Source organism: Phocoena phocoena, chromosome X (assembly GCF_963924675.1).
Source record: "Phocoena phocoena chromosome X, mPhoPho1.1, whole genome shotgun sequence".
Classification (NCBI taxonomy): domain Eukaryota; kingdom Metazoa; phylum Chordata; class Mammalia; order Artiodactyla; family Phocoenidae; genus Phocoena; species Phocoena phocoena.
Window position 1 is genome coordinate 104,084,274 of NC_089240.1, and position 17,579 is coordinate 104,101,852.

At 41.4% G+C, this 17,579-nt stretch overlaps 1 protein-coding gene across 2 annotated transcripts in view; it reads left to right on the forward strand.

Moving 5' to 3' along the window:
- The window catches only part of GRIA3 (glutamate ionotropic receptor AMPA type subunit 3), a 282,189-nt gene that overhangs the window by 252,144 nt on the left and 12,466 nt on the right, over positions 1-17,579 (forward strand). Inside the window, exons 13-14 of one of the 2 annotated variants that reach the window (XM_065900584.1) lie at positions 12,197-12,444; positions 13,004-13,118. In XM_065900584.1, coding sequence (XP_065756656.1) covers positions 12,197-12,444; positions 13,004-13,118 — 363 coding nt within the window. The remainder of the gene's footprint in view (positions 1-12,196; positions 12,445-13,003; positions 13,119-17,579) is intronic. The other variant, XM_065900583.1, reaches the window with a different exon arrangement.

The window sequence follows — 17,579 nt, forward strand, 5'->3', positions numbered from 1 at the left end:
GGGAGAAATGCATTCAAGATGTTACAGCATGAGCAAAGGTCCTGACATGGGGGTGTGCTTGGTAGGTTTGACGCTAAAGGCCCATGTGGCAGGAGTGAAGTGAGAGAGGGAAACAGTGGAAAGAGATGACAGCAGCAAAGACAACCCAGAGCCCGTTGTCATGGGTTTCTAAAGCCTGGTAAGGACTTTGGATTTTATTCTATGTTTGATAGGAAGTCATTCTGAGGGCTTTGAGCAGAGGAATGACATGATCCGATTAATGTGCAAAAGGATGCTGCAGACAGCATGCTAGGTGAGGGTGAAAGTTGAGGAGCAGGGAGACCACTTAAGAAATGAGTGCACAACTTCAAGTGAAAAGTGACTGGCTTGGACTAAGATGAAGGTGGTAAGAAGAGGTTGGATTTTGAATATATTTTGAAGATTGCACTGACAGGCTGTGAAATGCGCGACCAAAGAGAAAAGTCAAGGATGACTGCAAAGATTTTGGCCTGCACAACTGGAAGAATTGGATAGTAGCGCCGTTTTCTCTGATAGAGAACCCTGGCGGAGTGGCAAGCGGGGGTGGGGAAGAATCAAGAGCTGCATTTTGGCCACGCTAAGTTGGAGATGCCTATGAGATATCCAAGTGGGGATGTCAGGTAGACAGTTGGATAAATGAGCCTGAAGTTTAAAGAGGTCAGGGCTAGAAATTTTACCAGCTGTATCATCTGGAACCAGCAAATTAACTTCTATAAGCATCAGTTACCTCATCAATAAAATGGGGATAATATTTGTTTCACAAGGTCATTTTGAGGATTCTCAGTAAGGTATGTAAAGTGTGAAGCACTGTTCCTGTACATGTAAGTGCTTATAAATGGTAGCCTTCTCACTGTCAGTATCCATTGCAAATAACTGGCAGTCAGTTGTTGCTGTTGTAGAATCTTTGTTGATTGTTCTAAACCCAAGCTGAATGTTAGAATCACCTAGGAAGCTTTTTTCAGTGTAGGCCCCACATCACGCAATTAAATCAGAATCACTGGAGCAGTGATCAGTAGCTTCCCAGGTATGTATTACCTACAGATAGAGAACAGAACTCTTCAGATTAGTTCCAGCTCACCTTTTGGGAAACTAACTCTTCCAAAAAAATACTAAGTGGAAAATTTGGGCTCTTCTTGATATCCCTGAGCAAAATTGCTTCTTTTTTTCCGTTGCTTTTTTTAAATTTTTATTTATTTATTTATTTTTGGCTGTGTTGGGTCTTTGTTGCATGCAGGCTTTCTCTAGCGGTGAGTGTGGGCTACTCTTCATTGCGGTGCATGGGCTTCTCATTGCAGTGGCTTCTCTTGTTGCAGAGCACGGGCTCTAGGTGCACGGGCTTCAGTAGTTGTGGCACGCGGGCTCAGGAGTTGTGGCTCGCGGGCTCTAAAGCGCAGGCTCAGCAGTTGTGGCACACGGGCTTAGTTGCTCCGCGGCATGTGGGATCCTCCCAGACCAGGGCTCGAACCCGTGTCCCCCGCATTGGCAGGCAGACTCCCAACCACCGCACCATCAGGGAAGCCCTTTTCTGTTGCTTTTTTTCCCTTAGTATGAAAATAGTTCTTGTTCTAAGGACCTGGAAGAAACAGCCACTGCGGAAACTCAAAAAATTGCAATTCCAGGAGAGCTTTTTCTCCTTAATAGAAGAGAATTTGTTCCTCTCATTTTCTAGGCTCTGCATTGTCAGGTTTGCCCTCTGCAATACAATTAATTGATTCAAGAATAATAAGAGTATTGACCTTCTCTTTTTAATATCTTACTGATAGAAAATAAAAACACAGTTGGAAAGTGAAGTCCAATTGGTCAAGGGTTATAGGCTCCGGATTGCTGAAGATGAAGTTTCATTGACAGATAGAACTCCAGCAAGCTGAGGGAAATGGCCTTGCAGTGCTCGATAGTGATGGCAGCCCTAGAGCCAATCCATGGATTGCTTGGGAGTCATGGATTCTCAGGATTCTCAGCCTCTGTCTCCCCTGATTTCACTGTCTTTCTTCCTTATCCATCCTGTACCCTTTTTCTGGTATCAGAAGTCTTGGTCCTCATGGAGGTGTTCACTGATGTTATAAGGGCTTCTGTTACCCTTGAGCAAGGGATAATTTTTGTTTGAATAGGGGATTCGCATCCCGAAAAGGAGAGTGGGTTTCCTGGTATCATATAAGGTGCCTTCTAGAGGCTGGAGAAGACCAGCCCTATGAACAGGACACTAAGGGGAAAATGGTGAGAGTTTCCAACAAAAATGCCTTCCCCTCACTCACGTTTGCCTTCTCCAACTTTACTGTGGACTATTTATCGCTTAACAATTTGGTCAATTCCTCTCTAGACCAAACCTTAATTAAGAGAACATCTTGTAAACTATAATCTGCTTTCTCTTCTGAATTACTTAGCCGCCTCCGAAATTTCTGCTTTTAATAAAGGTTCAGGTGGCATTACTAGGTGGTACAAATGAAAAAAAGGTGGCTTTGGGTCTCTGTCTGCAGATTCTAGTTTGTATTGCACATACCGGTGATGTCAAGAGGGGCCACAGAGGGCTTTTAACCTACCTGCTCTTTTCCACCAATCCACCCCGAAGTCACCAAACAAACAAGCCTGGGAAAAACTGTGTGCTTGCTGTGCAAACATGGTTTCCAGATAGATCCCAACCAGAATGCCACCCTGAAGGGCCTCCTATATAGAAATTCAGAGATTGCCACTGGCTCAATAACTTGCCCAGGTCACACAGTTAATGAGGAACAAAGCTGAGACCCCATCCAAGGCTGCTGAATTCAAGGCTACAGACACACTTTTTCCACTACAAGCCCAGCCTCTTCAGCTCTAACACTGACCATATCCTTTCCGGTGAAAGCGAACAACTCACCTTCAAAAACGTTTATTTCTTCAAGTTTTGTTTTGTTTAAAGTCGGGGCAAATTGTAAATTAACTACAATCTCTTCCCACTGAGGCACTGGAATAAGTGAACATTCTTGTCACACACTGTAACACTGCTACAGGCCCCTGGTGTCCACACTTCACCACGTGAAGGGATCAGAGCAATTTGGGGCAGAAGAGGCAGAGCGCATCTGGCTTCCCAAATGCATCTGACGCGCGTTTTAAAGAAATCAGTAGCTCTCCTGAGGCACATTTGCGAAAAGGAATCATTGAATTTTACACATTTTTTCCCTGAAGCAAAGGAAACGGTTTCCATGTTGACTTGGAGCAAGGCACTACAGGAAATGATTTCATTTCTAAAGCATGACTGAAGCCCCAATTTCATTGTCCTTATTTCCTTCACGTCAGTTCACACCTTTCTAAACATTCAGACTGCTTGTCAGTTTCCTTTTGCCTCAGACAATCAGTGGCTGCGCTGTGACTGTGTTTTAGTGAAAGTAGGGGTAGGAAGGGAATGGAATACTGGTTTCTGTTCTTTGTTTTTCTCTTGGTGTGCTATGATCCTGGCTGAGTTATTTTGGGGGCTGGGCTTTTAGATAACTTCAGTGCAGGCGAGGTCACCCTTTGCCTAGACATTTGAGTTTTGCTCGCAAACGTCAAGTACACATCCCAAGTGCCTTTGCCTGACGTTTTCATGCTGTGCTCTAAAGTCCAGGGACAGGTTTCCTTCTACCTCAAGGAATATTGCAGATGTCTCCTTTCCAAAGGTGCAGGTGAAAACCCAGATCAGTTTCTGGTCACCTTCCTAGTGTCCGTCCCTGGCATGCAAAGTCAGATTATTATTCTGATTTGTCTTCTGCTTCTCTGGTCAGGTCAGGCTAAGAAGAGTCCGATGGGTTGAAAGTAGCATCAGTGGCTCTGTGACTTTGAAAGCCAGAGTCAACAAACTCTTGGGGAAAGTGGTTCTAAGGTCCTATTGCTCTATTCCGAGGGAATAGAGGAAGGGACGCAGTATCCTCTACCCCTGTGGCTCTCAATCAGCAATGATTTTGCCTCCCAGGAGGCATGTGGCAATATCTGGAGACATTTTCTTTTTATTGTCACGACCTGAGAAGAGGAGGCGTTGCTGGAATCTAGCGGATAGATGCTAGTGATGCTGTTAAACATCCTGCAATGCACAAGACGCCCCTACAACCAACGACGATCAATGATCAACCAACAATGCTCCAAATATCAGTAGTGCTACCCAATTGAGAAACCCTGCTTTATGGGTTTTGATAAAGCCACCATTAAGTCGGCAAAACAATAATAATTAACATTTAATTGAGCTCATACTTTGTTCTAGGCTCTGTTTTGGGGGGTTTACATGTGTTAACTCATGTAATACTCATGACAACTCCATGAAATAGATTATATTTTTATCCCATTTTCAAAGTGCAGAAACAGAGAAATTAAGTAACTTGCCCAAGGCCATACAGCTAGTAGGTGAAGGAGCTGGGAACTCACTCACGCAGACTCCAGAGTCTGGGCTCGCAAACAGTACACTGTTCCCAGGTGGGTTAGGTAGTGGTTGTAAATCGTATGCTAGGGCTGGATCATATCCATATAAATTCTGTTTGAAATGGTGCCTACACTTTAGCATAACTTCAAGGGGCTTGATATTTCTATTAATACCTCCCTGAAATGTGAGATTGGAGACCAGGATGTCTTGCCCTTAACCCACATGAAAGCCCCACTTTTTAAAAGAAGTCAACAAATTATTTTTTTCTCTTTATTTTGAGAATGAAAATCTATAAAAATGTACTACTAGGGCTGTTATCAAGCAAGACTGAATTAACTTTTACTGTTTCTGATGCACTTCATTTGTCATTTCCCCACCTGGGCAGCACCACCTCTTCCCCATTTACCTTACCAGGTACAAGATGCCCTCCCCCTCCCCTCCCCTGCTCACAGAAAAGGATTGGAAACATATGCACTGAGGAATAAATGATGGAAAACAATCAAAAGTGTGATCCCCCTGCAGGAGAACTTGCATTTCAGCAAAAAGCAAAACATAGCTAAAGGAATGATAGCCTAAGTGGTGGACATATCAATGGTTAAGGGAGAGGATTTAGAAGCTCAATCTAGCCTCTTTTTGACATGTCTGTACAAGGCTAGTCTTATACATACAGTGATGCAAATGGACAATATAGGCATGATGGCAACAGTGGCCAAGAAAAGTTAATAAATACATAAAGCTAGACCATTCCCCTTTGAGGAACAATGGAGTACGAAGTAACTAAAACCATCTTCCCCTTACCTTTCTTTCATTCTGCCCTCTCAAATTATTCACTCAGAACACATTTGACACATTTGAGGCATAGAGATGTCACAAGCACCAATACTATCTTCACAAATTATGTAATACTTTGCCTGCAAGCTGACAGTAAATTAATACCATAAAGTGAATTAGCAGATTATGCCTCTGTGGACAATTATGCTTTCAATTTATTGGTCTGTTTTGTGAATGCAGTTAATTCTCAACTATCAACATATCTAAATATGCCTGTCGAATCCTGTCAAAGTGAAAAATTGTGCTCATGTCCAGATCGTGGGAAGAAATGGTCTCATTGTCATTTGTGCTAGTGCCACTATATCAAGGATATTGTGGTCAATTCTGGGGGCCACATTTTAGGAGGGACTTTGAAAAATTTTTAAATATACATACCTGGGAGATGGTGACCAGAAGGGGAAGGAGATGACTGGAATTCACGTCATACAAGTAACAAGTGAAGCCCGTTAAAATATTTAGCTTATAGAAGAGACAATTAAAAGGTGACACGGTGGTGATAGTCTTCATGCTGTACATCATGTGGAAGAGAGAGCGTAGTTATTCAGTATCACTTCAGAGGGCAGAATTAGGACCAGTGGGTGGAACTACAATTTTAACATTCATTCGTTCCACAGATACGTAGTGAGAGTTCCCTTAATGCCAGGCATTATGCTCGACAGTGGGAATACAGAGACAAAAAAAGACGTAATCCTTACTCTGAAGAAGCTCAGAGTCCACTGGGGGTGACCATTACAAGGCAGTAAAATCAGTGCTACATGCAGTGGAGAAATGGAAGCCGAGAGATTGCCCAATTCAAGCAAAAGGCAGAAGGAGGACTGGAGGGGAGAGAGGCTCTCATGAGAGATGTCAGCCCAACAAAAAGAACTTTCTATCAACTTGAACTGTCCCACCATGGAGTAAGCTACTTCCTGAGCCTCTTGTGAGCTAGGGAGTGCCTGACCGCTAGAGGCATCTGAGCAGAGAAGCCATTGCAACACTGGGGGAAAGGCTGAACCAGATGGTTTTTAAGGTCCCTTCTGTCCCTAAAAGTCTGTTATTCTACTGACTCCAACTGGATGTTCTATTGACCACGTGAATATTCTAATTTAACTCTGAGGGAAGCAGAAAATTTCATTCACCAGGTCTTCCCAGTAGCGGTGTTCTGGCTAATGAGGATTTTAATGTATGAACCTCAACTAAACCACAAAACATAAATTTAAAAGGAAATTTGCTAGCTAGCTAGTGGGAAGCAGCCGCATAGCACAGGGAGATCAGCTCGGTGCTTTGTGGCCACCTAGAGGGGTGGGATAGGGAGGGTGGGAGGGAGGGAGACGCAAGAGGGCAGAGACATGGGAACATATGTATATGTATAATTGATTCACTTTGTTATAAAGCAGAAACTAACACACCATTGTAAAGCAATTACACTCCAATAAAGATGTTTAAAAAAAAAAAGGAAATTTGCCATTCTACCCATTTATCCTCCAGCAACAAAAATTTTTAAATCCAAATCACATGATAATGATTTTTGCTGATGGCAGACCATGCACATTCACCAGGAATATGTCTGAAGATCCAGATACGTGAATAATACTTGCACGTATAGTTTCCTCTATAAAATGAAGTAATGTTTCAGTAAATATGGGACTGAAGTAATTTACAGTGCTATTAAATTCTGCCATTAAAACAAATTACGCTTTCTGTACTATAAAAATATGTATTGTTTTTCAGCACTTCCTGTGTGTCAGGCACTGTTCTAAGTGAGATGCTTGTGTTAACTCATGTAATTTCTCTCAATAAACCTTTGAAGTGGACACTTTTTTTAAAAAATCATCCCATTTTATGGATGAGGAAATTGAGACACATAGGGGCCAGATCATTTATACACTAGGCAAGTGGGATTATAACACAAGCAGTGTGACTCCATACTCTCAACCACTGCACCATACAGTTACCTTGTACTGACCTGGGTCTACAGAGGAACACTTTTATGCACAGTGACAAGGAGCAACCAACACCATTGCAAAGAAAGCCAAGGGCTGAGTGGTGGGCTGAGCGCCCTCACTAATCACTTGCTTCCACGCACCAGCCTCACAGAGCCCAAGATTCAAATTCTCACCTCAACAAAAAAGCAAACTTCTCCATATCATTGACCTTCATGGTCTATCACAGATAGTCAGAACAGTGACTGTAGAATCCATGAATGCTAGTGTGCTACTTTATCTACCGTTTTGGGTTAATCTGTTCCTCCCCCATTCATGTATTTCTCTTTCTGGATTTCATTTGCTAATTATCTAGCAGTTCTAAGAGAATTTCTTATGGCCTCTATATATAACCATTCTCTACTCCTTCTTAGGTACAAAATGGTGCTCTGTGGGATGAAATAAATGAATCGTGGTGGGTTAGAGAAAAATGAATTTGCTGTTACACATCCTTCCCGTAAATTTTTAAATTTCTTCCAGATGATTGAGCTAAGATCCAATACCTTTTATTGCCTTCAATATTTCAGCCAAAATAAGACAGACTGCAAAAAAACCTAAAATGCTAGCGATATTCTTTTCTTTTTTTCTCAATGTTATACTGTCACTTAAACACTAGTTAGGAAGGTAAACATTTCAGCTTAATTGTTCTCACTGATGAGCCATTTCTTTTTCCCCTAACGTCCTTCAGAAATCAGTCATCAACCAGGACCCAATCATTTCTGCCACTAACTAACTTTTCATTTACTGCATTCATTAATATCTGTTGCATGTACACCACACACATTTAAAGTACCCACTTCAAGTACTGCCATTTATTCTCCTAGAAATGCATCGTTACCTAAAGGAATAAACCTTTAAACCTGTATCAGCAATCAAAGAGCTCAAGTAAATGATGAAGTAAATGAGTCCAAACTATACTACACTCAGATCAAACTTCATGGACCCCTTTGCCCTTGCCTTATAAATTTACCTTTGGAAGCAATGGCCTATTTGCAAATTGTGTAAGAGACAAATTGTTCTAACCCCCTCTCCCTTTCACTCAGATTTGATTGGGCCAAGATGAAGAACACAAAATGCCTCTTTGTAAGTGAACAAAGGTACACACCCACCACAGTGTTGTCTATAATAGCAAAAACTTGGAACTGGCCTAAGAGTCCTTCAGTAGGGGATTGGGTAAATAAGGTATGATATATTCGTCGATTAAAATGCTATGCAGCCATTACAAAGGAGAAAAAGTATAAAGAGATGCAAGGGAATGATAAAGACCAAATTCAGTATAGAGATTACTTTTGGCCCAGAGGAGGGGTATGCAATTAGGGAGGATACATAGGCACACTTCAACTAACTTCATAATATTTTATTTCTTAAGTTTCGTGGCAGGTACACAGGTGTTCTTAACATAATTTTTTGTATCTTTCTGTGCATCGGAATTATTTACTACTTTGAAAAATTCTTTGAGCAACTGTCTAGGAAATTCCTACTGAAATAAAATAAAGTCATTGAGAATATTTCATTATGATGCTTAGAAATTGTTTCATGTGTCAGATGAGGATAACGTGATGTGAAATGAGCATAAATTTCAATGGATGAGATTTCATTTCAATCTTATTAGGAGGAAAGTTATTAGGGTGGACATCAAAGGCAGGCTAAGTGGCAAAAAACCAAACAAACCACGGATTATAAAACATATATCCTGAGTGGTTTAGCTGAGAAAGATCCAATGATCTTTTTTTTCTAATTAACTTTTATTGGAATATAGTTGATTTACAATGTTGTGTTAGTTTCAGGTGTACAGCAAAATGATTCAATTATACATATAATTGTGAAGCAATTATATTCCAATAAAGATGTTAAAAAAATTACACATATACATACATCCATTCTTTTTTTTAAGATTCTTTTCCCATATAGGCCATTACAGAGTATTGAGTAGAGTTCCCTGTGCTATACAGTAGGTCCTTATTAGCTATCTATTTTATATACAGTAGTGTGTATATGCCAATCCCAATCTCCCAATTTATCCTTCCCCCCCCTTTCCCTGTTGGTAACCATAAGTTTGTTTTCTAATGAACCTATTTACAAAAAAGAAAGATCCAATGATCTTTAGAGTAACTTCAGCTCTAGAATTCTACAGTGCTATAAAATTAGTGCCGGTAGCCATTTTCACCAACCTTCTGATATCTTTGACCAAGAATCTTGTTGTCACCCTGATCAGGCCTAAGGTCAGTTATTAAATATATCTTGAGTACCTACCATACATCAGGCATTATGCTGGATTCCAAGAGGGCTACCAAAATGAATCAGGCATGGACTTGTCCTCAAAATCACCCAGAAACATGGAGAAGACAGACCCACAGCCAACTCACCTTAATGCAATTTAGTAAAAGCTCTATAGCAAACGTACGAACAAAGTACTTTGGGAGACTAGCTGAGGAAGCGCTTCTGTGGGGACAGAGGTGAGTCAAGAAAGATTTCACAGAAGACATGATATTCACTCTGGATCTTGTAGGGTGAATAGGGATAATTCAGGCAGAAGCAAAAGCATAACCAGAGGTAGGAGATATGCAAATGTGTGGCATATTTCAGTGAACAGTGAGCAGTCCATTGTGACTGGCTCCTAGGAGAGTAGCCAAGATCATAAAGACTCTGGAAGATCATACGTAAGAGTTTGGATTTTGGCCTGTAGCTATTAGGGAACTATGGGAGAATTTTAAAGAATGAAGTAACCTGATGAGATTTACATTTGAAAGGAACACTGGAGGATAAATTGAAGAGAGTGGTGAGGCTGCTGAGACCAGTTAGGAGGCAATGCAGTCTAGACCAAAAACAGGAGAGGCTGCCCCAGGACAACGGTAATGAGAATGAAAAGAAGACAAAAGGACAGACCCTACAGGCATTTCTATGTTAGAATAAACAAACATGGCATAATGAGAGGCTGAAGAAAGAATAAAAACCAAACTTTCTAGCTTGGATGTTAGGTAGTTTGCTGATGAATTTAGGAGAACCGGGCTGTACAAGGAAGACAGTAAGTTTGGTTTGGAAACGTTTAATCTGAAAGTGTCTCTAGGTCCATCAGGTGAAGATGTCCATCAGCAAGGCTTGTTTGCTATCTCCCCAAACCATATCCTGAATCCAACCTCTTCCCTCTACCTCCATTGCTCCCAGCCTAGTCCAAGTCACAACCATCTCTTCCCTGGATCATTAGGATAGCCTCCTAACCAATCTCCTCGCTTCCACTCTGGCCCACCTCATAGTCTAGTCTCCATACAGCAGCTAGAGTAATGCTTTAAATTTTTAAAGCTGATCTTCTCACACTCCTCCTCAAGTCCTCCAATGGTTTCCCATCACATGTAAAACAAATCCAAACTTTTTACCGTGACCTACAGGGCCCTACAAGATCTGACCTCTGATTATTCTTCTCAGCTCTTTGCCCACCTCTCTCCCTTTTGTTCATTAGGCTTCAGCCATGTTGGCTTTTCTTCCTGTTCTTTATGCAAATCAAGCATATTTCATCTCAGTGAATAATTTCAGTGACTCACTGAGGATCTGATTGCCATAAACACAATGCTTAATTTCCATGGTGGTAGTTCTGGGAGTGCAAATAATTCTGGAATTATTTGAGCAGGTCCAAGCAAGCCTCAAGAAAGACACAATGCAGCTGGCCAAAGTCCAGAGAAGAGAAGCTAAATAAACAACCCAAAAAGCTGAGGTAGAGGCCAGAAAACGCCATAAAAGGATGCTTGAAAACATGGCAATGTGTTTATAGTTTCTACCAGGCTATCTCACTTCTGGTCAAAGATTCTTTTTAATTTTTCCCTAGGGTTTTCATTCCTAAGGATCTAGCTCCCAACTCGATTGTAAGTCATGGGGTCCCTGAGACCATGCTTCCTTTATATTCTCCAAAATGCCTAACATAGACCTGTAAGTATTTAGTACATGTTCTAAGGACCACCTGAATTGAATTGAATTTTAATGGAATTAAATTCAAAAATCTAAGGATGAGGGAAACTTGGCATGGTACAAAAAACTAACAGTTTGGAGGGTTTGACCTCAATCTGAGTTGAGGGAAGGACTCACATATTCTTCACACACCCCAGCAGAGTGGTTTGTATATAGCAGGTGCTCAATAAGTATTTGTTGAAAGGATGGATGAAAGACTAAATATGTTAATGAAAGCTCAAGCAGTAGTGATAGAAAATAATGCTCCAATGACGGAAAGCAGTTTTTTTCATTCTGTCCTTGTCGTATAACAGGGATGCCATGCTTATTTCTAGACACTCCAGTTTAAGAGAGACACTGCTAGCTAGAACTCCATGGGAGAAAGACCCATGGGGTTCTATGAGGCTTCCGGGAATAGTATTAGACATCAGTGGAGTTTAACCTGATGAAGAGTGGGCATAACAACAACCTTGCAATATCTGAAGGACCACCGTGTAGAAGAAGGAACAGAATTACTTTGCATAGCTCTAGTGGATAGTGGTAAAGGGTAGGAGTCATAGAGAAACAAATTTCAGGTCAGAATAAGGAAGTACTTTCTTAGAATAATTAATGCCCCATACTGGAGTAGGCTAACTAAAGTGGTTGTATACTCCCTTCCAATAGCCGTTTTTTGTTTGTTTTTTTTTTTCTTTTTCAGGCGGTAAAGGGTAATCACATAGCAGGATAGTGTAGGAGTGATTTCTGAATTGAGAGAAAGATTGAACTAAGAAAGTGTTTTTCAAAGTGTTGAAACCCATTACTGGAGCCATAAAATCCATGTAGTGGGTCCTGACTGGCATTTTTCTAAGTGAATTCAAATAGAATAGAAGATATCAGAGAGCATCACACACAGCAAAGATGACTGTGGTTTTGAGAAACCTATTTTGGAACCATGCTTACATACGTATGAATGTACTTACTGGGTTGCAGTGTAACGTGCTTTTCTTACTGTGGGTGGCAATCAAAACTATTTGAAAACCACTGCACTGAGGCCTCTTCCAGTTTTAATATCTGGTAGCTCTAAGAATTCTCATCCCTGTTGCAGAGATCCAAGATTGCTGTCTATGAGAAAATGTGGTCTTACATGAAATCAGCAGAGCCATCTGTGTTTACCAAAACAACAGCAGACGGAGTGGCCCGAGTGCGGAAGTCCAAGGGAAAGTTCGCCTTCCTGCTGGAGTCAACCATGAATGAGTACATTGAGCAGAGAAAACCGTGTGATACGATGAAAGTTGGTGGAAATCTGGATTCCAAAGGCTATGGTGTGGCAACCCCTAAAGGCTCAGCATTAAGGTGGGTGGAATAATATAACAATATCCGTGTTGTTATAGTATTCCACCTACCCTGATGCATTTTGTTGTCATTTTCTTTCTTGTGGATTTTGAGGTAACTTTTAAAAGTTTAAAATCTACAATATTCCATGGAGTTAAATAAGACGGTAAATTGTGGTTTCATCTATTTAATGCAGCCATTTTTTTAGTGTTCTCTCTCTGTGCTGTCCTCTCTGACTGTTTGTTGCTGTTTAATTTTACAGTTCAACGGCTTTTTCAATTTAAATGGTAAAAGCCAAGTTATGGTGCCATATGTGACGAATGTTAATTGCATGGATGTGGTGTTCTTGTTACTTTCTTTATCAAAGACAATCTCCCCATCCCGCACACTTCAGTTTCGAGCAAATGTTATCCTCCATGCCACCTTCCAATATTTAACCCTGTATTTGCTGTACAGACATTTTTATAGCTCCACGTTCTGTGAAATTTAGCCAATTTGTCCTCTTGTGCTCCTTTTTATACGTTAACGATTTCCTAAGCATTTGTGCATTTTCTTACAAGTTATGTTTTATCGTTTCAAGAAATGCTGTTAACCTGGCAGTATTAAAACTGAATGAGCAAGGCCTCTTGGACAAATTGAAAAACAAATGGTGGTACGACAAAGGAGAGTGCGGCAGCGGGGGCGGTGACTCCAAGGTCAGCCTCAATGTCACCACAACCGGGTACCCTTAGTGACGAGTAATCGGCAAGACTGTTATCTTATTATTGAGGAGAGAGCACAAGACTCACACATAAAGTGGAATGACCAGGTTATTCCCCTGCCTGGCAGCTTTGGGACCTAGAAAGGCTCCAGGGCACCGCCCGCAGTTTTGATCTAACTTGGGTCCCTTCTTAAACTCCCAGACAGAGGCTTCCCATCCACACCCCTTCCCTCCCCTCGCACACCAGACCGCCTGCCTTATGAAGGCCGTGGTGTAGGTTTCAACGCCCTAGGCTTTCAAGAGCCCGAGGCTTTCCTTAAGACTGTCCCCACCTGCCTCGGATGAGTGGTGTGCGAAATCAAATCCATCTACTGGAAAGTCAGGTTACAGCCTTTTTTCCCCTAAGGCACGATGGTATGATGGTTGCTTACAGTGGCTGGTTGGCTTCTTCCATCATGTGTATGAGTGATGAGACGTTGCTCTCTATATGTGATGGCCTATTTAAGCTGGCCCCACTCAACTTGAAAGCCAAAGAACAAGCTCAGTTTCAAGTTAAATGGGGTCTTTCTTCAATAAGTCACCACATATATAGACTTTACAAAGATATTTTGTATATTTAAACAAGCGCGTCACCTAACTGATACTCTATGTGTGTGCATCCCTGATGTGGCTTCTCCTTAGCTGTGTTCTTAGTTCAGGTAGGTGTAATGGTTATCCAGGCTACCGTTGTGAGAAAAAACCGTCTTACTTGGCATTCCTTCGGCTCCTTAATGCTATTCGGGGCTAGAAAGAATGAATAGCCTTCAACCAAGCAACAAGAAATAGGGGCGAGCTCAGAAGCCACAACACCAAATGATGGAAAGACACGTTGGGTAAGTACAGGAGAGGACCTGAAAACAGAATCCTCCATGGCCCAAAGGGCATGAGAATTATATTGAAGCATGTACGATCGGCTCTTGTACGACCAAGATACCATGGGCGTCTTAAGGTGAAGAATAGTGTTTCCCAATCAGAGACCAACAGACAGGCAAGCCGAAACTTTTCTCCTTCAGAGACAATGGTTACACCTCTGCTCCTCTCTTTCTCTCTCCACTCCTCAGGACCCTGACGGAAAAGTTAGTTTGCCAGTCTGCAGTATAATATGGGTTTGGAAACACAGAGCACTTTCTAAGAACTAAATTTAAAAATGACTTTCTTCAGGACATAATCTTACCAAGCATTGGCGAGGTCTTTTACTGTAAAACCTTGATTAACCAGAGCTCACCTAACCAGTACCCCAACTAACTGAATTGCCCCCCCCTCAGTACTCCACATTGATGAGAAAGCAGCAGTAGTACCAGAAAAGAAGACTGCAAGGAATTGATTTTTTTTTCAATCACTTGCCAAGAGATGACCCATGGTTGGGTCACACTCAGCTCTGTCTCCTCTATCTTCTCTCCATCTGGATTGACCCTCAAACATTAGAGGCCGCTTGCCTGAGGCAAGAAAGTGGATACAAGCATTTTGAGAAAACAAAAAGTGTGATTAGCCAAGAATGAGACAAAATGAGTATTCTTATTGAAAATTCCATCCATCCCTTATGGATTCCAATTAATCAAGGTTTTACTATGTGTCAAAAAGCAGTAACCTCCTCTCCCACCAGTGTGAACTGATGCCATTCACTTGGCTCATTTGAGTTTTGTAGTGGCTCACCTGATGCCTAGAGTATTTAGAACCTTCTTCCTGGTCTTTTCTCTCATATTATTAGCAGGCCACGGAGAACCTAATTCTATCATTCAAGTGAGTTGCAGAGTGAAAAACTGAGCTGGATTGGATACATGGCTGTCTCGAGTTCATCACTCATACCCAGCATGGTTAAAAAGGAGCCACGGACTGTATCAAGATGACTCTAAAACATCCACAGGATGCCAGCTGCCAGAAGTTGTCGAATAACCAGATGTTTGATGTTACATAAACAAACAAAAAAACCTGCACACATCTGGCTGAATTTTTACTTTTCACCCAGATATTTCCTCAGCTAATACTGCTGCAAAATTATCAAGTAACTTTGTTGCCAGCCCCACGATTTCCAGATTATCTGATTTTTGATATGCAAATAGAAAAATATTTCAGTAGATCCTAGACATTTCCAGCTTCTTTGACCATGGTGCTACTTGCCAGGCACCTTTCAAATCACTTTTTTTTTGGTCATTCCTCCAGACAACCTTTAGAAATAAGTCGACCCCTTTCTCAACTATGGATAATAGTATGATCAGTGTTGCCTATCCAACAATTGCTTATTCCGTTTCTGGATTACCAAGGAGCTTGCCTTTATCTCCTTCCTTCTTGCTACCTGCAGTTTTCTGAGAGTGAGCAAGAGAAGGGGCAAGAGATGAACTTCAATCTGTTCCCACTATTTAGTGGTGATGCCAAAAACAAATCGATGGAGAAGAAGGTAGAAAAGGCAGTGGAACCTCATTACTTTGGAGCCCTCTAATTTATAATTTGAGATAAACTGGACAGGGACCAGTCTACAGTCTGAGAGAGGTCGAGAGGTTTGTTAAGCAAATGAAGAGTTTAGACTAGACTGCCAGTTGAATTTTTCCTTAAGAGAACAAACCTTTTTCAAATGTCGGAAGCATTGTTTTAGATATAATCATATTCATTACAAATTTATCTGCTAAAGCAGTTCTCACGAGGACCTCCACTAAGGCAATGTTTTAGAGTGAGTTTGAATTACAAAACAGACTTCAAGCAATGAAACTGTCATTCTTCGAACCTATTTTGTAATTCAGGACTTTCTTCTTCAGATAATCCTTCCCCTCTGTTAGTCCAAATCAGTGAGTTTTAACTGTATTAGTAAAATGGCTTGAGAATTACTTTTCTTTATTGTATTCCATCCCCAGTTAACATGACAATTGACAAATAGACCATCATTTCATAGAGAAAGTGAGACCCAGAGATGGTGGTGACTTTGAGAAGGTCACACAGCTAATGCTGTCACAAATCTCTGCTGACTTTCAGGGTCACCTCTGGTGATAATATTGTAGACAGCAATTTATCACATCTACCCATCCAATGAGCAATGTGAATCTGATTGCATGTGATATATTTCCATAAAAATCAGGTTTATTCTCAACTACCTTGGTTACAAGGCAAATAGCATATTTAAGCCATTCCAGCCCTCAGTACTGATGACTAAAAATGACAATAATCACAAAGCCTGACATTTATGAGTACTTTTACTTTTTCAAAAACGCTTCTACACCTATTATCTCTGAGACCAGGAGACGGAGAAAAGCATGTATTACTTATCTCGCTCTCTCGCTCTCTCGCTCTCTCTCTCTCTCTCTCTCTCTCCCCCCCCCCCGGCCCCGCCCACGTCTCTCTCTCCCCCCCTCTCCCTCTCCCCCCTCTCTTTCTCCCCTGCAACCTTTAAATAATGATAAACAGGCAATTATGTTAAATTGTTGACTTTTCCCCCCTGACATGAGACATTACACATTCTAAGCCTTTTCACAAAATGTTACTATTCTATGGAAGAAACAAGCAATGATCAGGCTGTTTTAAATGTGCACTCGCTTAAGCTAATGAAATAGAGTTTTTTTATTTTTCTGATACAATGAATAAAGACAAGGTCAGTCACCAAGGGAGCCCCTGCACCAGCCCTACAGATTAGAACTAAAATACCGCTTGGTTTTACCAGTTTCCTAAACCTGGGCTAACTGGGCCTAAACAAATCAGACTTGATCCTTCCATGATGGACTATAAATGCACAGGCAAGGATCATGGAAATTAGAGCTGTGGTTTGGGAATTTCTCACCTGCAAACCACCCTTCTGTGTTAGTGCTTTATTACACTGTGTGTGCAAATGCAGTAATTAAGAGCCAATAAAGAGCGATAAACCCCAATCACCAGGGGTTTGTGACACAGCCAGTGAAAGCCTGTCGCTGTAAATCACAGCAGAATGGAGATTCAGCTGCTGAATTACCACATCAGCCTCCCTCCCCAGCTGCTTGTCCCCTCAAACTTTCAAATTCTTCTGATCCCCCCACCCACCCTGCTTCATTCCCTTAATCTTGGGTAAAGGGCACCAGCTTAGCTTCCCCATGTAACCTTACCTTACCTGAAGGGGGCTGGTCACTGAAACAATCTATTTGTGATGGGTGATAAGGCATTATAAACTCTACCCCACCTCACCCTAGAATTGTCCTGGTTTTAGTTCTATCCAGGGATTTAAATCGACTTCCAGTGTGCATATTTTCCAAGCTGAAAATCAGCACACTTTGCGTGCTTTGGGGGACATTGGAACAGAATGTTTAAAGGAGACCATTCTGAACTACTTGACTGCAATGAGAGTTGCCTTAACTTGTAAGGCATATAGGCAAGTAAGGGATAAGGATAGGATATGAACTTAAAATTCCATTCATTAAATAAATGGTTGGATGACCATTATGATTTATAGAGTATTGATAGA